Genomic DNA, 27,047 nt, shown 5'->3' with positions numbered 1-27,047 from the left:
AGACTTTATTAAACCTCAGAGAGAACAGGTAGATGGAGGAAGCAGAGAAAGGGGAGGATAAGGACCTAGGTTGAGCATTAAGCATACAAATGCTCATTAGAAAGCGAATGGCCAACAGCTGCTCTCTATCACCACTCAAGTACAGAGATTGCAAACTGGACCCTGGCCTACCCCATCCTGGTAATGGAAGGCCAAAGCCTGGACAGAGAAACTCTGGTGTCCCTGCAGAGCTCAGCCAGCTAGCCTCAAAGTGGTCTCAGCCTTGGGAGTGACTGCCATGAAGGTCACAGGCTTTTCTGTGCTGCCTTCCACCTGTTCCCTCAGGTGTGAGATTTGGCTGCTGAGGGGCAGTGATGAGGCATCTTAAAACTGCCCAAATGGGAAATGAGGGTTCTCTGAAATGAAGAGATCTAAACTGTATTCATGCAACCTTCTGGTGCCTTCATGTATTCCGGCCCACCATCCACCATCCTTTTCTCTCCTACTACAAGGTAATTTGGAGACTCAGAAATTGTTCCTACAGGCCTCAAGAGGTCTGGCATCCTGTTATGCCCCAAGCAATTCCCCTGACAAATTCTTATTACCAAGGTGCAAAAGAGATACTCAGAGCAGAGAATGACTAACAAGGGCTCAGGAGTGGCTGTAGTGAGGGAGATGGGCCAGAAGTACAGGTAGAAGAACAAATAAACTTCTCAAGGAATCCCCAGAAGCCTTGAAAAGTTTTAACGTGGGGAGGTGGGGGGGAACGGCACTGTGCGGAATGAAGTAGCACCAAAAAGAAGCTCTGTTGAACATCTCAACCTGAAAAGTTGCTAGAGATAACAACCTGTGTTCAAGAAAGCATAAAGACTACCCCACTACCCTGTTTCCTCTATCCAGCCCCTGTTCTACCTTTCCAGCACTGCACTTGAACCAGGGAAAGATCAACAGAGGCCCATTGCTATATACTTCCCTTCTCAAGAAGTCCTACTGCACCACTCTGATGCGACACAGGAGTTTAGGTATAAAGAGCCCTTAACTAATACTCCCAGTCACACAGTGCTCATGGGCCTAGAAGTGTGTGTGTGTCTCCCTGCATGTGAAGGATGGGACACAAGCCAAGTCATATGCTTGTGGACCACCCTAGTAGATGAAATGACCCATAAGGAAAATCTCTCCACACTAGGGGAGGAAGAGAGGGTCACGTGCCTCCCAGCCAGAGCTGGTGAGAGGGGTGGCAGAAGCTGGCAGCTTTGCCCTTGAGTCTCACCTCAAGTTGTGGGATAGTAAAAAATATATATATATCCCTGGTTCCTGACAAAGAGCTCCTAAAATGCTTGTAATTTACTGAGTGACAGGATTATGTTTTGTTATTCCTGAATTTATGCTAATGAGATGACTCTTGGGATTGGGGGTTGCAGGGAGAGGAGAAAGCAGTTTTGGGTAACTTTAGGATGGAGGCTGGTCACCAGAAAGACCAAGTCATGATTAAAGAATTGAAACTTTTAGCCGCATCTACTAACCTCCAGGGAGAGGAGGGAGGGTTGGAGACTGAGTTCAACCACCAATGACCAATGACTTAATCAATCATGTATAGGAAACTCAGCCCCCATAAAAGCCTCTCAAAAATGGTGTCAGAGAGCTTCCAGTCTGGTGAACACGTACAAGTTCTGGGAGGGTAATACGCTCACAGATAGCACAGAGGCTCTGTGCCATTCCCCCCCAAAACCTTACCTTGCCCTATGCATCCCTTCCATTTGGCTGTTCCTGAGTTGTATCTTTTTTTAAAAAGCCAGTAAACCTTGGGAATGGAAGCTAGTGCAGCCACTCTGGAAAACAGTATGGAAATTCCTCAAAAAACTAAAAATAGAACGGCCCTATGACACAGCAATTGCACTACTAGGCATTTATCCACAGGATACAGGTGTGCTGTTTCGAAGGGACACATGCACCCCCATGTTTATAGCAGCACTATCCACAATGGCCAAAGCATGGAAAGAGCCCAAATGTCCATCGAAGGATGAATGGATAAAGAAGATGTGGTACATATATACAATGGACTATTACTCAGCAATCAAAAAGAATGAAATCTTGCCATTTGCAACTACATGGATGGAACTAGAGGGTATTATGCTAAGTGAAATCAGAGGAAGACAAAAATCATATGACTTCATTCATATGAGGACTTGAAGAGACAAAACAGATGAACATAAGGGAAGGGAAACAAAAATAATATAAAAACAGGGAGAGGGACAAAACAGAAGAGACTCATAAATATGGAGAACAAACTGAGGGTTACTAGAGGGGTTGTGGGATGGGGGATGGACTAAATGGGTAAGGGGCATTAAGGAATCTACTCCTGAAATCATTGTTTCACTATATGCTAACTAATTTGGATGTAAATTTTAAAAAATAAAGATAAATTAAAAAGCCAGTAAACCTAAGTGTCTTCCCAAGTTCCTGAGCTATGAGTAGTTCTAGCAAATTATCAAACCTGAGGTGGTGGTTATGGGAATTTCCAATTTATAGCTGGTCAGTCACAAAGACGGGTGGCCTGGAACTGGCAACTAGCACTGGAAGTAGATGCAATGGCACTGAGACCTTTAACTTATGAGACCTAACATTAATTCCAGGTAAATGGGTGTCAGAATGGACTTGAAATGTTGGGACGTGCAGCTGGTGTCTGAGGACTAAAGGATCACACAGCCCTTTCCAAGCTGCAATGGGCCAAAGGCCTCACAGAGACAACCCTACAGAATCACCCAGACCAGAGTCAGGTGCTCCTTCAGACAGATGTCCAGGGCCTGCAGGAAATCAGACTCCTCTCTTAAATACTTGAAACAGAGTAGTTGGTCTACTATAAATGAGGTTTTTAAAATTCAATTCCCTCCTATTGCTCGTGCAGATCTGAAATGATCTGACCAGATGGCTGGTGCTCTATAATTCTTGGATTGCTCTCATCAGTTGTTGATGATTTGGATTTTTTTTTTTTTTTTTTAACCCCCTCACATGAATGTGTTCCTGCACAGGCTTTCTGCATGCTCCCATTAAGAGGGCTCTTTGTGCTGATGCCAATATTTCTGAGGTTCTAACAGCCTCATCCTAGAAGTCAGCTCGGGTCAATAGTGAGCCCCCAGTTTGAGCTTCCCTGAGCCCACATGAGGCCAACAAAGCAGCACTGGCTCATAGGGAGGACAAGGGAGCCCTTTGCTCAGCCTGCCTTGTCACCTCCACTTCTCCTTCAGGTTCCCAAGGAAAGAAAGGCAGCAAATGTTTGTTTGTTTGTTTGTTTGTTTGTTTGTTTGTTTTTTAATGACAACTATAGTTACTTACTGAGTATTTCCTATGTGCCAGGTCCTGGGTGTAACGTTTTACACATGTTGATCTAGTTTTAGTCTCACTCCATCTCTGGGAAGCAGACAGATGAGGAAACTTAAGTGCAAAGATTCTAACCAATCTGACGAAGAACACAAAGCTCAAAAAGAGAACTTCATGGGGTTGGAGATTTAACATCATAAAATTTGACCACTGTTCCACTCTAATCTCAGGGATACAGAGAAGGCCCTAGCCTCCCCTTACCCTCCTTTGTGCCCTCAGCCTACACAGGACACTTGTACCAGGACATCCCAAATACTCTAGTGCCCTTTTCTGTCTCTGTATTCTCTGTGAGCCTGTAAGCTACTAGAAGGTAGGGGTCATGTTTCATTAGCTATTCAGATAGACAGTATGGCACAGGGGTAAGGAGCTCAGGCTTAGGGCCAGACAAAGCTAGTTTTGAATTCTGACTCTACCACTTACTGGTCATTTGACTAAGTCACTTCTTTTTTTTTATTATTTTATTATTTTTATTTATATTAGAGAGAGAGAGAGAGAGAGAGAGAGAGAGAGAGAAAGCATGAGTGGGGGAGGGGAAGATAGAGAAGGGTAGAGAGAGAATCCCAAGCAGGCTCTACACTGTCAGTGAAGAGTCCAACACAGGGCTCAAACCCACAAACTGTAAGACCATGACCTGAGCCAAAGTCAGACGCTTAATCAACTAAGCCACCCAGGTACACCTTGACTAAGTCACTTCTGAGACTCAGTTTTGTCTATAAAAATGAGGGTAGTTTTAACACCTGCCCTCAAAGAATGTCTGGTACAATCAACACTCAGTAAATGTGAATTATTATGTGTATCTCTGGCTACGAATATAGTGCCTGGCACAAAGTAGGATCTCAGAAATGGCCAGGGAGCAGACTCCACCACACTTGGCTGTGGCCAGCTTTCTGTGATAAGTACACAGGGGTACTCAGGGGTCCTCAGCCCCAGGACAAATTTCTGAATTGCCTGCCCAGAACCCATAGGACCTGCCAGCTAACAGCTTTCCTCTGCTTGCTTCTGAACAGCTGATGCTGAATCCACACTCAAATGCTTGCTGTGCCTCCATAAGGTGAGACAGATCCCAAAATAAACCAGAAGACAGAGAGAGAGAGAGACAGGAAAATCACTTCCAGGAACAAGCGGCTCACAGTGAGGATGCTGACAGTAGTAACAGAGGCAGGCAGACTTCTGGAGGGTGACCTGCAGTTACTCTAGGGCTCCATGGATGGGGGGCCCAATACCCACCTGACCTGGTGGGAAGGCCCATGAAGTCATGGGTAGGTCTCCTGGTGTACCAGGCCACAGGAGGCAACCTGGAATCTACCTTCATATGAGCCCAGACCACGTATCCCAGTATGCCCTCCGTAGAGGCCTGAGGACCACAGAGCTGAGGTCCTCCCTTCAGAGACCTGAGGGGTCAGAAGTTACTGAACTGGGGGTAATGTCAACAGAAACTAGCCATTTTCTTCAAAGTCCCCAAAAGATACTCCATCATCTTCCTGGGCCACTCCTTGAATTTCAGGCAGGAAAAGCTGTGCTAACCCTTTCCGCTCCCTCATCAAAAATCTCTGTATAAGGAGAGAGGGAGAGCATTTCAGGACCATAGAAGTCTCTCTTCTCACCTTAAGTTCTCTTCCCCCATCAAAGACCAGAGAGGACAGGAAGCCTACATACTCAAGCACCCTTACCGGCATCCAATTCCACAACCAAGTTGAAGGGGTAGCACAAATTTACCATCTAAAATCAGAACTAACTATACTGGGTGATATCTTCATGTCAAGAATCCTCACAACAGGCAGAGCAAGCCATTTCCCCCATGTCACCAAAGGGGAAACTGAAGGGGAGAAGGATTCTGTGACTCGCCCAAGATCCCCTAAATAGCAAAGCTAGGATTTGAACCCAGGACTGGCTGAATCTAAAGTCTGTTCTCCTAACTGCTAAATTATACTACCTTCCCATTCATCTATCCATCAAACAAGTACCCAGAATTGGCTACATTCCTTTTAACATTCCTTCAGGTAGCTGTGGTGGAAATTCCCAGGCAGCATTCAGAATGTGGTGAATTAAATATTACACTCTGACTAAAGCCAAGTGCCAGCTATCCACAGAGACCACTGAGAGGTCAATATCCTGCCAATAGACACACATACAAAACCTTTGCAACATACAAACAGAACACCTCAATCCTGGACTGGGGCCCAACAAAGTCTCTACCTCCATTGGTCTGACTCCATACTGCCACACTCTGAATCACCTCACATCACACACTCAGGCCAGAATAAACTTCTCACCTAACCTTCCCTCACTCCTCTTGCTTTGATGGTCAGGATAGGCAAAAATACTCTTGGGATGGGGCAGGCATGACTAGAACCAGACCTGTTTGCCCACTGAGATGTGGGGTCTGAGTGTTGTGCTCAACTACAACATACCAGCCTTTGGAGCAGGCTCAAGGAAATTTGGTGCAGATTTTACAAGAGGGTCTTGAGAAACTAGAAGGTAGAGGGTGATGTCAATGGGGTATCAAGTTAAATGTAATGGGGTATCAAGTTAACTGTAAAAATAATGTGTTCCATTCTAATTCTCCAGGAGGCGTTCAGAGCCCTCTGCCTGCCCTTGTCACAAATGCTCTGGCTCTCCCTCCCCAAGGCTAGAGACAGAGGCTCTTCTATTTAAGCATTAATACAGCAACCCCACTGCCAGACAGCTGGGCAAGGTCTCCAGGTCAGAACTTTCATGCTTGTTTTGCAATGTGGATGAGGGCCTTGGAGGGTGCCACAGGAACAGATAAGGTAGGACTGGGGGCCACAGGACATTGAATTCCATCTGCTCTAGGCACTTGCCTGATTAGAAGTGATTCGAGCACTTTTAACCTCATAAAACCAGTAGAAACAGTCCATATGTTCCACACCCGAACCCACTGAGTCTTCTTGTTTTGGTCCTCAAGGCCCAGCGGGCTCAGTTCTCAATGAAGGTGGGGGAGGACAGTCAGAAGTTACATCTGTTCAACCCAATACCTCTATTCCTAAAACCTCCTTCTACCCCCTATGCCATTACTTCCTACTTCACTTCCTTGGTGTTTTATCACTCTTCAATGGCACCAACTACCCTTATGCAAGCCCAGTAGGAGTAACAGTGCTACCACAAAGTTGGCTGGCACAGTAAATGCTGCCCCTGCCAGCACAGCAGCAATGGGGGCAGTGAGGACATGGTGATGAATATTTGCATGGACTGATGAAACTCCACTGTGGCAGCTGCCAGGGCTTGCCATCCACCTTGTCACAGTGAAAAGTACAAAAGCCTACTCTTGAGAACAGACTCAAGTGGCATCATAGTGTGGTTACCGTCAAGAATGGCTGGGACAAGAAGGACAAGGGGTAAGAAGGTGGGTCTAGGCTCTCTTTGGTCAATGGCATAGGACAAGTTAGCTCAATGAGTTAGGTCAATGAGCCAATGTTTTCATAAGACAATGAAGATCATCACAGTTACTACTGTGAAGACTGAACAGGATTATGCACATGAAGCACCTAACTCAATACCTGAATATAGTAAACACTCCACAAATGCTGGTTACTTTCTAAGCAATGGTTCCAGGTTCTTAAAAGGGCTAGAAAGTTGTTCCTTCTGAGGATGCCCCATTTAAAAACCAGGCCAGGACCAGCCCCTGTTTCTTAGCACAAGTTCCTTTAACAACAGAATACTCCTGCCCCTCATCGGTGCTCAGTACTCTCCTGTGAACAATATTTCAGCAGCATTGAGCCGAGCAGCAGAGCCTAAAATAGCATTTGCAGAGTGAGGCACATGTCACTGCCTCTCCTGTGTTTGAGAAGAGTGCAAGGAAAGAAAGTTTTCAATCACTTGCTCAGAAAGCTCGGCCACCCACCACCTGCCTTCCTTTCACGGCACTCACATGCCGCAATCTCTGTTCTGCTGGAAAATGAAAGTCCCTGAGCCCTGCAGCAACAGCCATCACCCCAAAGGACCATACTGTTCCCCTCCAGTGGGCCAGAGCCTCTGCTCCTTCAAAGCAGCCCTGTGGGCACGAAGGACATATGCACTTAGAATCCAGAATGTGTTTCACATGGAGCTGGGCTTGGTACCTGGCCGAAGGGCCTGCCACTCATGGGTTGGGTGAAACACCTCCAGGACCTCAGAGTCCAGCTCCTCTTCCGCTGTGGTTTCCTTTCTCTCTGCTTCTTTGGTGCTGCTCTTTTCTGGGCTCGTGAGCGCAAACTCCTTCAGAGAAAAGAAAACACAGGGCGTGACCCACCAGAACTAGGCACGAGGCATAGAGAACATGGCCTGGGTTGTATACTCTTCTCCTCCATACTCCTCCCCTCTCTAGCCTTGTTTGGACCACAGTGATACAGTTAAATGAACACAGCATGTGTTATACATACATAGCACGTTTGTACATACCTAAGGAAAAACTCCACAAAGTTCAATACTATCTCAAGGAAGTTAAGGGAACATACTGGGAAGAAGGGTTGGCAAAGGAGACAATAAGAGACTTCTACTTTTTATTTTCTATGCTACTATACTGTATGATGTTTAAAACTCCTACCTATTGCTCTTACAAATAAAAAAGATACATTAGGGTACCTGGGTGGCTTAGTCGGTTGAGCATCCGACTCTTAATTTCGACTCAGGTCATGATCTCATGGTTCATGAGATAGAATCCCATGTCGACTTCTGTGCTGACAGTACAGAGCTTGCCTGTGATTTGCTCTCTCCCTCGCTCTCTCTCTGCTCCTCCCCTACTCATGCTCTCTCTCACTCTCTGCTCCTCCCCTACTCATGCTCTCTCTCTCTCTCTCTCTTTCTCTCTCTCTCTGCCTTTCCCCTGCGCACACATGTGCTGTCTCTCTCTCAAAATAAACATTAAATATATATATATATATACATATATACATATATGTATATATATATACATATACATACATATATGTATATATATATATACATATACAAATATGTATATGTATATATATATATGAAAAAACACATATCAATGGGAGAATAAATCCTCAAATAGCCACCCCAGACATACAAAAGATGCCAGCTGAGGCCCAACTGATTCCTATGCAGTCCAGCAGGACACAATAAGAGCCTGGCAATTCCCCAGGGTGCCTACAGGGCATAAATGACCACTTGGGACATAACAATCCATGGTGAAATGGCTGCAAGTGGGAAGCTGGGAGTTTGGTGGGGCTGAGGGAGAAAGAAGCCACAGCTGAAAACCTCTTCCTAAAACCTGTTTCCTTCCACCCCCTGGAGAGCATGGAGGATTAATGAGATGGTGTCTGTGGAGCACCGTGAGCTCAGGAGACAGAGATGCAAGATAAATACAAAGTATTATTCATTTTGCTCCTTCCCGGCCTCCAATTCTTCGTGTCCAATTTTTAAACCTTACTTGCATAAAAGCAGTAAGGCCTCTGGAAAATAGAACCAGAGGGTTCTAGAGCTCTGGCATAGCAAGAAGGAACCCACACTAGTACACCAGGAAGTTATTTCAACCTTCCCACCTCCCAAGTCTTCCCCTACTAACAGTGAGCACATTTCGTGAATTCCTATGAACTCAAACCTGTTCTAGGAACTTGACACACATCTCATTTTGGCTTCCCAATAATACTAACCTTGCATGAGAGGCAGTAATGCATCTCTTGCAAGCAACACCCCAGCTCCAGATATGCATCCCCACCTATCTTGTCCCCCAGGGTCTGATCTTTAATTAGCTGTCAGAGGGAAGGGCAAGGTGTTAAAGTATTCATGATAACAATGTAATGCCCCTCCAAGGGTTTTTAACATTTTAACAAGAAATAAAGGCATGAAATTCAGATGACAGGATTTCAAATCTTGTTAAAGACCAGTAAGGAAGAGATCTTGGACAAGAAGAGGCCCTCAAATCATATCCCAAGTAATGAGAGGCCAAGACTACAGCAATAGTAGTTAAGAACTTAAGCTCCACATCAGATAATCTGAAGTTTGAATCCCAGTTTATTGTGACTCCCAGAAAGTTACTTAATTTTCTAAGCCTATTTCCACATTTGTAAAGCAGAAATACTAATGACATCTAACTCATACATTAGATGAGGAACTATCTTGTAAACCACTAGACCCCAGATACATGGTAGCGATTACTCTTACTACATGTAAAGACCATCACAGGTTCCAGGTTGGATGAGTCTGTACTATGACATCCAACAGTGACTACACACTGTGACATTATTCAGGCAGGTCAGGTTTTGGTTGTGGTCTCACCTGTGCAGCCTGGCTGTCAAATGCCTCCTACCTTCAACTTGAAGCTTGCACAGATCTGAGCTCAAAAGAAAGCTAGGAGAAGAGGAGACATGCTTGGGAAACTAAAGGAAAGACAGAGTGGCAAGAGACACTGGCCTAAAGCCAGATTTCCTAAGAGCAGGCTCTATGTGAGTCTCTTTCACCAATGTACCCCAATGCCCAGCAAAGGACTAAGTTTGTAATCCAAGAACAAAGGAATGAAGAAATGACCCTGTCCCATAGGCAGGTATGTCTTCTGGAGGCCTTGGACTGAGGAAAGCCCAAAGTAGCCACGTCTACTAGAACCCAGGCACTAGCCCCACATTGCAGAACAAAGAATACCTTGTCTACAAATACTCAAAACCCATGTAATCCAGGGCCGAGTCATGCTGGCCAGCCTCTGCCATAAGCACCACACACTAGACCATGGGACTAGGAGAATATTAATAGAATTTACCTCAGAAGTATGGGGGTCAAATGCCTCCAGGGGCCAGGTAGGGCCAGCAGTAAAACAACAGGTTGTTGGGGGGCTGTGAAAACTGGAGCCCTCCTGCCTTGACTAAGGAACACAGCTGCTACTCAGCTGGTCCGCCACTGCCATGAAAAAGAGAAAACAGAAAAACAGATGATTTTTACATAAAATTTTTGTATTTTAGAACACTAAGAGGGCCAAACTAAACCTCTCTAAGCTTTAAATAGCAACTCTTGCTTTTGTCTATTAGTCAGGTAACTGCTGGCAGGTATAGCTGTAAGCAAGCAACGAAATCCTTGTCACTAAGAGAAGCAGTAAGAGGCAATAGGAATGGGAATAATGAAAACATGGCAGAAAACCCTTCAAACACTAGGCTGGGGGAGTGTTCATTCTCTTTTTCCACATTTCTTTCAACATTAATAAATTCAAGATGGAGACCGATGAACCACTGAGCCACATGCCTCAGGCTCTAGGGAGGCTAAATACTTTCACAGTAATCCCACCATTGCTGAAAATGTTTTCTGACCTTCCGGTTGGTGTCACCTTTGAACCAGATTTTAAGCGACACACACACATACACAGATACACACAATCTGCCATTATTTTATTGTACAAATCTGTTTTTAGTAGGGGTGATAAAAAATTGGTGCTCCTGTGATCAGCTCACCCTATTCACCAAATCTAACTCTGAGCAACTTTGCACTGTTTGCCCAAATCACATCTGACAACCACTGAGGGAGTCAGTTCAAAAGGGGCATTCCAAGAAAGGTTTTGAGGAAAAGCAGCATCATGGGGATGAGACTGTAATGGTAACAGCAACTACCATTTGTAGCTCTGGGCTAAAGTGCCTTCCATGCCTCACAACTCACCCAAGTTTCATCTGTGGAGCACAAATTTTATTCCCATTTTATAGATGAGGACAGGTATCGGGCCTGAGCAAAAATCACACTGCTGAGAAAAGCAGACAAAAATTTAAGTCCAGGCCTGCCTGTCTCCAAAGCCCATGCAAGAATTTTGACTCAGTTCTGTGTTTCTGTTCTTAGTTATGTGTCCTAATGGTTATGCCCTGCATACTGAGGGAATGAAGGGGCAGGGGGGGAAGGGCACACTGAGATCACCTTAGCACATCTACCAGCACACACCCCCACCACCCCCACCCCCTCAGGGGAAAGGGAAGGCTTTCACGGTCCAAGTAACAAACCACAGTCCCAGAGAAAGGACAAGCAAGACTAGCCTCTCTCTGCCCGGGAAGGGCTGTCAACAGCAGATAAAGACCAAGGGGTGAGAGAAGCCAGCCAGCCCTTGGTCAACAAGTAAACCCCCCATGTTCTGGTGCCCTCTCAGCTGGCTTCTCAGGGCTCCCTTCCATACTGAAACCTCAGCACTCTTTTCCCTGCCACCATCACTCCAAATACCAATCTCCTCTCAACTGACTGGCAAGAAATTCCAGCTAAGGTGTTAGCTGACAACAGCTTACCATGTCTCACTTCCTTGCACTTGTATCTGAGTAAGAGATTCCTAAAGACCAAAGCCTTCAAGATCCAGGAGAATGAATGAATCTCTAATGGTAAGCTGACAGACGCTGTGACAGAGACAGACTGCCATGGCAATATTTTGGGCTAGGACCCTGACTGACAAAGCCCTATATTAAATCATAAAAGCAGACACCCTTTTACTGAAAATAACAGCTGACATTTATTGACCATACTCTGCCAGTCCCAAAACTAGGTGCTTCATATATATTTTTATATATACATACAAATCACGCATAATCTACATTAAAATCTTAAGAGGGAAGTATCAACCCTATTTTACGGATGAGAAAACAAAGCTCAGAAATGGCCAAATTGCCAAAGTAGGGGGTGCCACTTACCAATGGTCTGTGCTCCTTCCACTGGATTCCACTACCTCCTTCATACTCACTACTTTTTGAAGGCCAGTATACTACACAACCCCATCCCTTCAGTATCCACACTGCTGCTAAGTTGTGGCATCTCAGGGAGGTATCACATCAGAAGATCGTACCCTGATACACACAATCTTTCCTGGGTAGCCATTAACCTGTACAAATGCCTTTGGAGAGGACAATTCCAGGCCACCAGGACCTCTTGCCTGGACTCAAGGCTCTGAATAAAGGATCATAAACACTCCCAGCTATCCCACCACCCATTTTCACTGTTGTGAAGGTGGCTGACTGCATAATTTGGATTTTAAATGCCAACAGGGCAGCAATTTTTACGGTATGAGAGAAAAGATGCTTCAACTCCTACTTGTGCTTAGCACATGATGAAAGATTATGACAAATGGATACAGCTTAGGAACAGACATAAGGATAAAAGTAGCTTCTGTTGATGAAAATCAGTATTAACATTTTTCTGAGACTAGACTCAATAGAGCTAATATAAATGGGCCAGAATAATTATGGCTCTGAAAGCTCATCTATTTGGTTGGACTATTATCCAAAAGGGACTTACTAACACACAGTCCTTAAGCAAATTCATCAGCACGTTTTTGTTAATTGTGCATCTGCTAAAGCTCATCATGGGAAGCACCGGATCCTCATGAGCTGCAGGTTGAGTGGGGGCGGAGAGGGAGGGGAGTACACAGCCCTGATCCCTCCAGACACTTGGGTGCTTTTCTGGTCTAGGCTATGACAAAGACAGCCCCTAACTCAGGCTGTGGCCAGTCCCACCCTCAGGGGCCAATGGAATCTCATCCTCATTATCCTTGAGGAAAAGGCCAAAAAAAACTAGCACCAGTAAGATCTTAGAGAACATTAAAAGCTCAAAAGGATTCGTGACTCCTAACTGTACTTCCTCTTCTGCTCCACAAAGTGAGCAGAAAGGCAGAGAAAAAACAAATGACTTCAGAGAGAAGGTGGAAGCTTGCCATGAGCCAGAGGTAAACCTCAGCTGAGCTGGATTGCTATTAAATTCATCACAATTGTCATTTGCACTTCAAGGCCCTCCTGCTCCAAAGCCTTCAACACTTACCCAACATTTAGCAGGAGACCCTGGGGTTGAGGAAGGTGGCCAGGGGAAGGGGAAACTGTCAGAAAGCTGACAGTCAAGGCTTCTCAGGGGAAAGCAAAGAGGAAGCACTGGGAGCTGGTGAAGGGCAGCTTATTGCTGGGGCCAGCCAGGCAAATGGGGCCAGGAGTCTTAGCATGCTGCAGCCAGGCCAAGCTCAGGGCTTTCTTGGTCATTCTACTCCTGCCTGTGACAGTGACAGAAAGCCTAAGCAGTGAGGTCTAGGTTAATGAAGAGAGGCTTAAAAAGAAGAGGAAGAAAAAGGACAGAGGAAAAGAGAATGGAGAGACAGAGACAGATGGAAAAAGCACAAGGAAGACAGGAGTAGAAGAACAAGCTGAGTCTTACTTAGTGCTCACCACACAGGCAACCAGCTCCTGGGGAGAATCCTGATCTTCCCAACTCTGCCACAAACTGGCTGAATGATTCTGGCCAAGTTACTTAATGTCTCTGAGCCTCAGTCTCCTTCTGAAAATGAGGGATAATAACTGTAGTTGTTCACTTCTTAGGGGTTTTGGAGGGATTAAATGAGAATACATATAAAGCACTTACTAAAATAATTGGTACATGATAACCTCATCAACATTATCAGTATTACCATATCATCATCCTATTTTCTCCAAAGGGAAACTATGCCATGAGCTTCCTTCCTTCCTTTCTTTTGAGACAAAGTGTGCATGAGCATGAGAGTGGGTGAGGGGCAGAGAGAAAGGGGAACAGAGAAAATCCCAAGCAGGCTCCACGCTGTCAGCACAGAGCCAGACACAGAGCTCAAATTAATGATACGGGGATCATGATCTCAGCCAAAACCAGGAGTCGGACACTTAACCAACTGAGACACCCAGGTGCCCCTATGCTATGAGCTTTAAACAGAGGCCAGAGGACTCAGTGGGGTGGGGAGGAGAGTACACATACTCCTTGACCCAGTGCTAACCACATTCCTGTAAGAAAAATAAAAGCTCACCCTATTCCCACAAAAGCCTTGGTGGCATGGAGGCTTTCTTGGAGCCTACAGGGATTCTTCTATTTGTGTTAAGAAATTTACCGGGTTCTGATGACTGAGGCAGAAGGTGAAGCAGGAAGCCATCAGCAGCCCGAGCAGCATTCCCAGAAGAGCCATCCTAGAAGGGGGCAGGCCCTGGGGAGGCACAGTTAGAGACCTGAGGAATGTAAACAAAGAAGACAGAAGGTAAACAGGAAGCTGGTGCCTGATCCCCCAGCAATGTGATTCCAATGATGTCATGTGTTCAATGGATATCAGACATTTCCTGCACAGATATATCAAAGGTCTTCCTTCTACCACAGGAGAAGATCTAAAGGAAGCTTCCAGCTACCATAAGGAGTCCAGCCACTCATGACCAGATATGCCTTGGTTGGAAACAGAGAGCCAAGCAAGACTCTCACGTGAGATACAACGGTTGGGGTCCCTTCCTTCCTCACTATCAACTTATTGTCAGGTTGTACAGGGTGGTATTGGCTATGATAAGGAGAGAAATAAACTAACCAATTGATTTGTGTATCAAGGGACATGAGTCCAAATCCTCATAAGTCATCATAACCGTTCACTTCTAAACCATGCTCACTATTATACCTGAAAACAGATGCCATCAGTATCCCATCAACCAGCAAAGTTCCATATTCCCAAGCCATGAAGTCTTACACAAAACTTTTCAAATGGCCCAACTATCCAAAGTACAGGCCCTAGTAGCTGTTAAAATCAAAACAAAAGGATAAAAGAATATTCCATGTTCATGGATTAGAGACTTAATATTGTTAAGATGACAATATTACCCAAAGCAATATGCAGATTCAACGCAATCCCTATCAAAATACCAAGGGTGTTACAAAAATGGAGAAACCCTTCTTTAAATACATAAGGAATTTCAAGGGACCCAAAGTAGACCCAAAGATGTAAGAAAAAAAGAACCAAGTTGGAAGACTCATACTTCCTGAATTCAAAACTTATTACAAAGCAATAGTAATCAAAACAGTGTGGTACTGGCATTAGGACAGATGTAAAGACCATTGGAATAGAACTGAGGACCCAGAAATAATCATGTGTACTCAAATGATTTTCAACAGGGTGCCAATACCATTCAATGGGGAAAAAATAGTCTCTTCAACAAACTATTCTGGGACAACTGAATAGCCACATGCAGAAAATGAGATGGAATCTACCCTTTTGTCATGTACAAAACTTAACTCAAAATGTATCTAAGACCTAAATTTAAAAGCTAAACTTTTACAAGAAAATATAGAGGAAATCTTCATAACCTTGTATTTGGTAGTAGTGTCTCAAAAATGACACCAAGACAACGGGTGATTTAAAAAAAAATAACTAAATTAAACTCCATCAATACGTGAAAACTTTTGTGCCTCAAAGGACCTTATGAAGAGATTGAAAGGACAGCCAACAAAATGGGAGAAAATATTTGCAAATCACCTCTCTCACTGATAGGGTTTAATAACCAGATACATAAACAACGACGGCTATAATTTTTTTTAAAAGAAAATAACAAATATTAGCAAGGATGTAGACAAACTGGAACACCTCATACATTAGTGGTGGTAATGCAAAATGGTACAGCTGCTGTGAGACACAGTTTAGCAGTTCCTCAAAAGCAAAACACAGAATTACCTTAAGATCCATAAATTCTACCCCTAGGTATTTATTCTACCCAACAGTTCTGAAAATAGTGATTCAAACAGATACTTCCATGCAAATGTTCCCAGCAGCATTATTCACAATAGCCAAAAGGTGGAAACAACCCCAATATCCATCAACAGATCAATGGATATTTTTAAAGTGTTGTGTATACATACAATGGAATATTATTCAGCCATAAAAAGAATGCAATTCTGATACATGCTTCAACATGAATGAGCCTTGAAAACATTATGCCAAGTGCAATAAGCAAGACACAAAAGAACAGATATTGTATGATTCTATTTAAATGAATTTTCTTGGGGTGCCTGGGTGGCTCAGTCGGTTAAGCGTCCGACTTCAGCTCAGGTCACGATCTCGCGGTCCGTGAGTTCGAGCCCCGTGTCAGGCTCTGGGCTGATGGCTCAGAGCCTGGAGCCTGCTTCCGATTCTGTGTCTCCCTCTCTCTCTGCCCCTCCCCCGTTCATGCTCTGTCTCTCTCTGTCTCAAAAATAAATAAACGTTAAAAAAAAAAATTTAAATGAATTTTCTTGAATAGCAAACTCACAGAGACAGAAAGTAGATTATAGATTACCAGGGGAGTTACTACTTAATGGGTACAGAGTTTCTTGGTACAACAATTTTGGTCAGTAAACTAGAGTGGCAGTCAAGAGAACTTAATCCAAATTGTTGAACCACTATATAGTATACCTGAAACTCATTATTACACTGTAGGTTAACTAATGGGAATTTAAATGAAATCTTAAAGAGAAACGCGTGTACTTTAAAAAAAAAAAAATTGGCAAATGACCTAGGAAAGAAAGGCAGAAAGAGAAATAAAACAAGCTAAAAATTTTCAGAAGCCTTAGAAAAAGTCAGAACAGGGGCGCCTGGGTGGCTCAGTCGGTCAAGCGTCCGACTTCAGCTCAGGTCATGATCTCACACTCCTTGAGTTCGAGCCCCGGGTCGGGCTCTGTGCTGACAGCTCAGAGCCTGGAGCCTGCTTCAGATTCTATGTCTCCCTCTCTCTCTGCCCCTCCCCTGCTCATGCTCTGTCTTTCTCTGTCTCAAAAAAAAAAAAAAAAAAAAAAAGTCAAAACATGTCAGCATTACTTCAAGCCCTTATAAAAGGTTTGAATGTTGATCACTCAGCCCTAATATATCTCATTAGGCCATGTATTCAAAAAAAGCTTAACTGTATCAGTTATAGGGGAATATCTCTGAAGATTATGGTGCTTACCTTTTCTCGTTCCTATTCCTGCCCCAGTATATGCTCCACCTCAAGAAATTGGTCCTTTAACATGACTGCAGTGGGACCCAAAGTCCTACCTGAACCCACTGTCAGAAGTTATTACCCACTTGCCCAGCCCACACCTTCTCAGAGGCAGACGGAAACTTTCCCTAAGGACATCTGGAACCATAAAGGAAAACAGCCCTGCTGGACCGGCACTGTGCTAAAAAAGCATAGCCAAATGGGAAAGCAAAGGCTTGGGCACTAAAAATAGCTGCTACACTCACCCAGCAGCAAAAGCCTTTGCTTTCTGCCAGCTTCTCCCCTCTTTTTTCGTCGATAAAATGGAGCGGCTGAGTCCCACATGAGCTTTCCCCAGCAACCTGTTTCCCTGGGGCACCAATCATACGGAAAGACTGGGAGTGAGTTCACAACACAGCATTAGGTTCTGGACAGGTGCCTGACCATACCTGAGTGTGCGTGGCAGGGGAGGGGGCAGTGGCCAGGCTTGGTGAGCATGCACAAGGAGCAAGCAGAGACTTCCACATCAGGAATGAAAGGGCTGGAAAGGCCCAGGGAGATGGGTCCCAAGAAAACACAGCCCTGGAGCTTCCTATAATGCCCCATACCTTTCTTAATCCTCAGCCTTTGGGGGAAAGGAAAATACAGAATGGAAGCAGGGTGCATTATCAGGAAATAAACCGTAAGAGAAAACAAAGATTATCCCCAAAGTCACAGATTTCCTTTCCCTGCATGAATAGTGTTCAAGTGTACATGGATGTACACACACACACTTCAACACTCCCTTCTCACAGCCAGGGATAAACACTGGAATTGATGCTGTGGAAAAAGATGAGGAGGAAGAGATAAATGAGAATGAATTAGTCAAGGGCAAAGAAGACAAATGAGCAGGAAATCCAGAAGAGACTGAAGAAAAAGAGGTCGAGGGCAGCTGATACACAAACAGCAGCTTCCCTACCACCCCCCCAACCCCGAAGTGGGAAGTGGAATGCGTGGGGAGGGGGCAAGGGAGGTGGTGAGAGAAATGGCAGCTCCCACAAGGTTCCCAGCCGCCTCCATCTCCTGCACACACACTAATGCCCTCAAAAGCATTTTATGCCAATACTAAGGATGAGACATCGATTCACAAATGGATCCTTCGTCTCCCCCCAGTAATTCCACATGGACTGCACACCTGACCTATTTACTGCCTCCATATATTTCTCCATGAAACACCAAGAGACAGAACATGTTGCAGGGAGGAGGTGCCTGAGGAGAGACAGGAGGAGTGAGGCTGGGAAAAAGATATGTCACAGTTTTCCAGGCTTTGCAGGGGTACCCTAAGAGCAAGTGCAAATTCTGCAACATACAGGCACACACAAGCATGAGTGATGGTATCCTGTGTCCTGCTAAGCAGTCTGGCCTGCAGCCACGTCACCTTGTCTTGGTCCTTACTCAACAAGTAACAAGTAGAAAATACGCAGTTTTCTGGGCTTTAGGCTGAAGGTGAGGGTGGGGGAGTGTGGAAACAGACTAAAGAGAGGTGGCACACAGCTGTGTTTTACCAGGACAGCTGACATCCCACATCACAAGCAAGTATCTGGGCAGCAGCAGCAGCTAAAGAAAACCTCAGACAATAATGTAAGTAAAGCCAAAGTCATGGCATACCTTTGAGGCACAGTTGGCACACTTGGGCTGATGTTAGTGCCCTTCCCAAACCCTACTTACCACCCCTAACACTGGATTTGCCTCATCACCTGCCCCTGTACACCTTGCAAAATAAACCTTCCTGTCATTCTTGGCTCTCACTGGAAGACAGACCAAGGTCTTCACATTACGGTCTTCTTCTGACTTCAAACACCATCATTCAGTCCGGGAAAGGGAAACACATTTCAGTGTTTCAGCAGTTACTCTTTCCTTAAGTATCCTTGGGCTTTGGGACAAGAAGATAATAAGGACTAAAAATGAAATGTCCATTTTTTTCCATCAAAACTGGCCATCTGTAGGCTGTACCTTTACTTAAATTGAGGGTAGATGCTCCAGCAATCTGTATTATCAGCTTACTGCAGCCCAGAGCAGATGCTTGGGGCATGGGTAGGAGGAGGCCCTTCGACTTTCTAGACCTTGCCTCTCTTGGGGCCTCATGTCCTCTACTCAATTCAGATAGGACTGGGGGAGAGGACTAGGCCCTGGGTAAAAAAGACATCCTCCCGTAACTTCTATCTTCTCTCAAGGCAGGAAAACAAAAAAATGTGATGAGGATGGCAAGAAGCCAAAGGAGAAGTGGGAGAGCTGGATCTCTGAAAGCTTCTTAGATGGGTGGCAGACCCCACGGACAGTGGCTGCTCTCCAGTCTCAGGGCCAGAGAAGAGTGAGAATAGGAAAAGGTCACAAGTGTCCTGGGCAGGCAGAGTCACGTCTGACAAACTGCCTGAGGGCACTTTGAATTCCACCTCATAAAATGCTCACATTCTTAACCTACAGTTTGTGTCCATGTGTTTGTTTCTCCAAATCCAGAAAAGTGAAAGGGCAAGAATTCCTACTTCTATCTTAAAAGAAGGAAATTGAAGCAAAAAGATAAAAACATGGATATAAAGTCTAGTACATGAATTTAGATTCAGAATGATCGAAGGCCATTTCTTAGCTCTGTCTATTCCTAGCTGTGTGATCTTGAATACAACTTACCAGACCTCAGTTTCTTTATCTGTAAAATGGCATTGTAAGAGCTCCTACTTCAAAGAGTGTTAGGATTAAATAAAAATATGGAAAATGCTTAACAAAGCACCTGGCACCTACTTATCATTAGAGTAGGGATGATGACCTGCCCCTGGACACACAGGCAATCAAAGCCAGTCCAGGCACCCTGGTACAACTCTCCAGAGCACTGCCACTTACAGAATCTACACATTCTTTAGCTGGCCCTATATCTCAAACTTTAGGACCAAAGCCTTTTTTTTTTTTTTTGGCTATCTTCGCCCAAGAGGTGAAGGAAACAGATGTTGGAAGAGCACCCACCCCCAGCTGAAAAAGGAGAGATGAAAGCCAGTTTTCTGCTGAGCCCCAAGGCAGACCCAGCGCACTCAATGCTTTTCCCAGCATACTTGTGTCCAGAGAGCCAGGCCACCATCATGTAGAACTGCCAACTGCAGGAACACCTGTCAAAACAACCTTCTGCTTTACAGACTGAAGGTTAGAGGATGAGCTCTTCCTACAGACACACATTCATTACTATTTATGGGCTGCACAAACTCATATACACATACACAGTCACTCACCTCTACACAAACAAACTCACCGCCTAATCTGAGTAAATACAAAGCTGAAGAAACAACGCAAAGAGGACACTGGAAGGACAGTCCTGACAAGAGAAAACAATGTGCAAACGCTTAGGAAAAGAAATGGATTTTTAAAGAAAAATTTAAAGGACAAAAGAAATAAATTTGGAATAGTCAGGCAAACAGTCTCTTTCCCCCTAAGCCATAATCTACACAGCAAGTCAGGAGGAAAACAGCAACTAAATCCAAAGAGCCTATGAACAACAAAAGAAATGCGGCTTCTAATCCCATAACTAAGTCCATTACTGGCTGGGAGGCTGGACATGGAACATCCTTACCCACTGACCATTTGTGTAGTGGGGACAGTATCTGTCCCAAATATTGAGGTCATGCCTAGGGCTGAGCAAATACAGACTGCTCTCAACAGACTCAAGAAGGAAATTAACTCGAGGAGGCTGCTGGAGGTAGAAAGTTCACAAGAAACCTAAGCCTCTGCCTGAACAGACAGCTACAAAGCCAAAATCCACTCATGCACATGCCTTCAAAAGAGAGCCCAAGAGAGGTTTTTCCAGTAGCAATACAAGGACAGTGCTGGCCCCACCTGAGAGCACATAGAGCCAAGAATTCCATGAGCCCAGTGGGGACTAGAGCCCTGGGAGGAGGACAACATGGGAAGAAATAGGAAGGGGGCATTCCTGATACTCTGCACTCCAAAAGGTGAGAGACATACCAACTCCCATCCCTACCTTAGTAGGCAAGGAAACAGATCTTTAAGAAGGTGGCTAAGCATATAGCAAAAAACTGCAATCTCAGAGACAAAAGACAGTGGCTCCAGCTAAAAGAAATCAAAAGAGCAAAAGCAAAAGGGACAAAGCAAATGGGAGCCCAGCTCGGCCCTCTCTAGACCTATCCTTACTCAAACAAGGCTATCAAAAAACTAAATGCTAGAAAAGCATTTTAAGACCCAATCTCCATTTGGACTGCTAAAGATCTAAACAACAGTGAGGGCACTTGATAGCTACATTAATAACCACAGTTCAATGCCTTCTGACATGGAGCTTTTCAGTGGATCCACGAAATCTCTGGTAACTTCACACCTATTGAATACAAAGAGGCAGAGAAGGTTAGGGCAGGGTAAGAATGTTGGTGCCATCAGCACAGAGGCAATAAGCAAAGCAACAAGAATAGACTCCCTGTCTTAGGGAGAAACCCAGAGAGAAAGAAAGAGCAAGAATAATCTTCAAGTCATGGCTGGAATATAGGAAAAGAAAAAAGCAAGCAAGGCAATCAAACAAGGAACAATGGTGCAGAATCACAAAGGTCAACAGAGGAGAGAATCCTGAGAAAATCAAGTTCCAGGCAATGATGTCAAGAGATCAGTCAGAATAAGGATGAGAGGGGCACCTGAGTGGCTTAGCAGGTTGATCGTCCGTCTCTGGATTTTGGCTCAGATCATGATCCCAGGGTTGTGGGATCAAACCTCACACTGGGCTCCACATTATGCATAAAGCCTGCTGAAATTCTCTGTCTTTCCTGCCCCTGCTGCAAAAAAAAATTTTTAAATAAAAAAGAATGTGGATGAGAAGATCCACTGGGTTTGGCAATGAGGCCACCAGAGGGCCCTTCAAAAGAGGGTACATGAGACAAGAAATAGAGGCACAAAGGTAGACTGCTTTGAAAGCTTCAGTGGGTCCATTGAAGTTTGGAGATTTGGGGCCACTTCTCTAAATCCAATTTTTTCAATATTATCACTTGAGTCTCTTAATGAAGACAAAGAATTGGCTCCAGTGGTCAGGTCCTAAAGATGGATCCTCTAATGCCATACAATGGTTTTCTATGATTGTGTAGAGCTACCCCCTCCAACACACATGTCTTCAGGATAGAGATAGGCACAGTCACACCAGCAGAAGGAGGGAACAGGGAGGCAAAGTCTTTAAGAACAAACTCCCACCAGACACAACTCCACATTCTCTGAGCTCTCCCATGCCCCAAACTGCTCAGAAGTTTTAGTTCTTGCACTTTGTAATACAGGATGGAGAGAAATACCCCAATGACACCAAATCCCCTAGGATTCAAATAAGTATCTGGACTACCCACAGGAAAATAAATTTTGTCTAAGAGCAATTATAGTCAACATTTATAGAGTACTTGCTATGCTCCAAGCAAAGTTCTAAGCTCATTTACTCTTCGCAACAACCATTTGACAAGGTTCTCATTCTGCCCAGGAGGGGACTGAAATTCAGAGAGGTTAAGTATTTTGCCCAAGTTCATGCAGCCAGAGTGGTAGTCAGGATTCAAAGCCAATCTGGCCCAGAATCCATCCTCTTTCCATAGACCACGCTGCCTTTCCAGTCATCTATGAATCAGCCACAGAAACTGGACTCATTTTACTTATTCTTCAACAGTGTGAATGGATACAAAGGCACACATTCTGTGTCAGGAGAAAAATTTTTAAATGAGCCTACTGGGGCCCTCTTGTGGAGAGACCCACCTCTACCATGTCCCAAGTTTTTACACTACACACACACACACACATACACACACATATGTTTTCACACACATATGTTTTGATTGGTGAATGTCCTTGGCACAGCCCAGCTCACACAGGAGGCACAGATATTCAAGAAGAAGAACATCCTTGACTAAGACTGCAGCCAGGTCCCTGGCATCCTGTGTGTCTTCACCTCTTAACCTCCCATCATGCAGACTTCTCAGCTATACAAGAAGTGAAAGTATCTTTCTTCTCCAACCCCCAAACACTCCCCTCATATATACCCAACTGTCTGGTGAGAATGAAGCAGAGGGGAGGAGTAACTATATTGGCCAAGATGATATCCAAGCTTATTTCCAAATAGTCTGTGATCCTGACATCTTCACTCCCCATCCCAAAAACATTTAGGACAGGATTACCTCTACATGGCAAAAGAAAATGAAGCCAAAAAGGTGAATGTGGTTTTCCTAAGCACACCAGTAAGTGACAAGGTGAATTAGAGAAATACCCCAGACCCGGTCAGTTTACTTCCCCCTCGGCCCTAGATTACAAGCTCCCAACAGAGAGTGGGCAAGGAGACCTACTTCTTCTACTTGTTCTCTGATCCTGCCTAATGTCCTTAAAGTGACCAGCCTATGTCTGATAACAGCCAAGGTTACTAGAAGGTGTACTCTACTCCATCTCCACTCCAGTGTAATGAAAAGAATGTGGGCTCCGAATGTCAAGCCAGGTCACCTCACCTAGTTGTGGGACTCTAGGCAAGCTGCTTAACCTCTCCAGGTTTCAATTCCTTCATCTACAAATGGACTTGATAGTAACTACTTTACTTTGCAGGATGGTTCTTGGTGTTAAGTGAGATGTTATGAAGCATATAGTACAGTACCTGAACAAAGTGAGGACTCAAGAAGGTTGTAGCTCTCATTAACAACTACTGTGAGAGAAAATTTTGAATAAAGGACAGGATAAACAAAAGCAGTAAGGGCTTTATTCCCTTATAGAATTGTCTTGTGCTCTGACAATCAAGTCTTTCCTTGGAACCCAGTTTCCCTGAGCCACAGGCCTGCCTACACACCTGCACTACACTCTAGGTGGCTACAGAGGCATTTCCACTCAAACCTCAGCAATGCTGGCTGGCTCCGCATCAGTGCCCAGTGAAGAGCTGACTGAGAATGGTCACTTCAGAATCCAGCTTCCTGGTGTCTCAGGCCTGTCTTCAAACTCCAATACCTCTAAAAGGGGAACAGGGAAGGCAGGAATAGCCAGGACAAATTCAAGAGACCTAGACTTTGTGGATCACTCTAGACAGGGTCAGCTGGCATCCAGGGAATAAGGGACCAGGGCCTCCTTCTTCCCTCTCCTTTAAAATAATGAATGGATCTCCTGATAGTAGGCACAATGGGCTTTCTCGATAGCCTGCTTCCAAAGAATACCAAGGACTTTCACACATTCATCCACACACAACCTGGGGCTGGGGCAGAATCAGAGTTCATCTTTTCCTGCTGTCTCCAAGCTTCCAGAGGAGATCAGAGCCTCTTAGTGAAACTATGATAGGAAGGAAGATATGACTTCCAGTCCATAGCTCCAAATGGACTATGTGCAAATCACTAAGAACACCAACCCTTATTCTGTGCTAGGCACTCTGGCACTTTGGATTTCAAGCATCCAGCATTCACACTCTAGAAACAGGTACCACACAAAGATATTTTACCATTAGCCTCAGTCCCCTGAGCACCATACTTCAGAACAGAACATACAAAAGATACCACTGCTGCCCTCAAGGGAGCTGACGTCCCGTTCACAATTAGTGGATAACATGGCTTTCCACAACAGAATTTGAGATAGCACAATTATCAAAAAGAAAGCCAACTTAAGAAATATACCATGAGAAAATAAATACCGCTCTAGGCAACTTGAGACACAAATTACAACTTTTAATGGATGAAATGAGCAACAATTAGGTTCCTCCTTAAACTAAATCAGGAGCCCCAAGAAAACAGCATTAACTTACAGAAACAATGAGCGCACCATAAGGACAGGTCACCAAACACAGAACTCGCTACTATCACATTGGCACTGACTATGTCTTCCAGGTAAATCAGCAACTGAAACATCATATTTTATTTTTAACACGCCTGAGAGTCCAAGACTATTTATAATCCCAGATCCTTAAAAACTTGAAAGGAGGATGAATTTTTAAATGTACACATTTACATATGTGGGCAGAAACACAAAAATCTGATGCCTCTCAACACAGCTCAGGGAGCCATAACTCACGGCTTTCACAATCCCACCTAACACCCAAAGAAAATCCGGGCGCCTTCTCCAAGAGATGGTGGGAGGCTGGGTAGGTAGCCAAGAAACAAAGAAACCTAAACTCAGCACTTGGCAGGACCATTAAGGAGCAGAGGATTTTAAATGCATTGTTTCTGACTCTAAATATGTCTACATTTATTACCAATTTGGGATCAGAAACCACATTTAGTTCTGCCGTGACCACGCACTAAAAATATTAAGCAGAGTATTGCCTAGGAAACAGCAGTCTTCCCTGCTGCAGCAGTCCCATTTCAGAGTCAACTCTGCCATGGTCCCAGGGCTCCCCATCCTGGGCTTCACTGAGAGCCCAGTTAACAAGCAGAACTGCCACTGTCCTGCCAAGACCTTGCTTGCTTTTTAGAACGCAGCGATAGGAGCCAGGGCTAGGGACTACACAACCTTGTCATCTTCTCCAAGGCTGTAACATGGTCAATGAAATTCCATTTCACAGGCCTGTAACAACTAGAACCCACCAGACTGGGAGCTCCATAAGGGTAGGGACAATTGTCCACTTAACCCACTGCTGTATCCTCACCACCCAGCATTGTGCCTGGCACTCAAAAATATCTGCTGATTGAACAAATCAACAATCTCAAAAGGGGTCATCTGGACTAGCACAATGGAAAACAGTGTTGTCATTAAAACAGGTGAAAAAAATGTCTAAATAGGTGAACTATGGATAGTGATGCTAACATGAACACAGATACATATTTTTGAGCAGAAGCAGAACATAATAGCACACACATAGGAATTACTACTCTGAAAAAAAGTGTGACCACCTCTATGATCAGCTATGAAGTTAGAATTATGGGAAATTATGCTCAATGGAGTCTTTCTTCCTGAAATGTTAGCTATACGAGAAAACATTTAAAAGAAGTATTATTCTCAACATAATATTCTCCCTTGTCTGCTGACTTGATCTGGTCCTTGAGATGGCTCAGAAGCCTTGTTCCTGTTTGGCAAGCCCAAGAACAGACAAACCATCCATCAGCCCAAAGAGAGAGTACAAGGGCAAAGCTGCAATCCTAGAGTCCAACTTAACAAGTAGACCTTGTTTACCAGGTCACCTGCCAGTGTGCATCATCAGTATGAATGGTTCCCTAGACAGGTGGCCAAGATGGAGGTGCTGAGACAAAAGAGTATGGAAAAGATGACCTGGCCCAGCTTCAAGACCAGAGTTCCAAATAGGTACCATCATGCCACACAGCCCAGGGCCTCCTGGCCAGCCAAGTGACTGTTAAGAAACGTAGCAGTATACCAATCCTTCCAAATGTTTCAAAAAGTAGAAGAAATGGGAGCACTGCCTAATTCATTCTTTGACTCCAAAATTATCCGAACACCAAAGCAAGACAAGGACACTATAAGAAAACTACAGACCAATATCCCATATAAATATATCTGCAAAAAACCTCAAAAGAACACTAGCAAACGAAATTCAGCAGCATATTAAAAGGACTGTATAACATGATCAAGTGTTATTTATCCCAGAGATACAAGGGTGGTTCAACACATGAAAATTAATCCAGTTAACAGATATTGATAAAATAAAGGGGAAAAAAATCATCTCAATTGATACCCAAAAAGCATTTGACAAAATCCAACATCCTTCCATTCTAAAAACACTTAATAAACTAAGAACAGAACTTTAACATAATAAAGGGCATATATGATGAGAGTCATATAAGAAGAACCCACAGCTAACATCAATGGTGAAAGGTTACAAGTTTTTCCCCCAAGATCAGGAACAATACAAGGATGCCTGCTTGTATCATTTATATTCAACATTAATACTAGAATATCTAGCCAGAGCTATAGGCAAGAAAAAGGAATAAAAGATACCATACTGGAAAGGAAGAAACAAAACCATCTCTATATACGAATGACATGAACTTAGATGTCGAAAACCCTGGAGAATCTACAAAACAAACACACAAACAAACAGTTAAAGCTAATAAAATCAGCAAAGCTGCAGGTACA

General features: G+C 44.3%; 1 protein-coding gene across 2 annotated transcripts in view; it reads right to left on the bottom strand.

Annotated features, from left to right (window-relative positions):
* Window positions 1-27,047, bottom strand: part of SIL1 (SIL1 nucleotide exchange factor) — a 218,816-nt gene that overhangs the window by 152,157 nt on the left and 39,612 nt on the right. The window contains exons 2-3 of one of the 2 annotated variants that reach the window (XM_019424330.2): window positions 14,162-14,276; window positions 7,437-7,572 (exon numbers count right to left, since the gene is read on the bottom strand). In XM_019424330.2, the coding sequence (XP_019279875.1) occupies window positions 7,437-7,572; window positions 14,162-14,236 (211 nt within the window). In that variant the 5' untranslated portion in view covers window positions 14,237-14,276. The remainder of the gene's footprint in view (window positions 1-7,436; window positions 7,573-14,161; window positions 14,277-27,047) is intronic. The other variant, XM_019424328.2, reaches the window with a different exon arrangement.

This window comes from Panthera pardus, unplaced genomic scaffold (assembly GCF_024362965.1).
Source record: "Panthera pardus isolate Hobbes unplaced genomic scaffold, ASM2436296v1 HiC_scaffold_2, whole genome shotgun sequence".
Taxonomy (NCBI): Eukaryota; Metazoa; Chordata; class Mammalia; order Carnivora; family Felidae; genus Panthera; species Panthera pardus.
The sequence above is the reverse complement of the archived record's forward strand: the minus strand, read 5'-3'. Positions and strand labels throughout refer to the sequence as shown.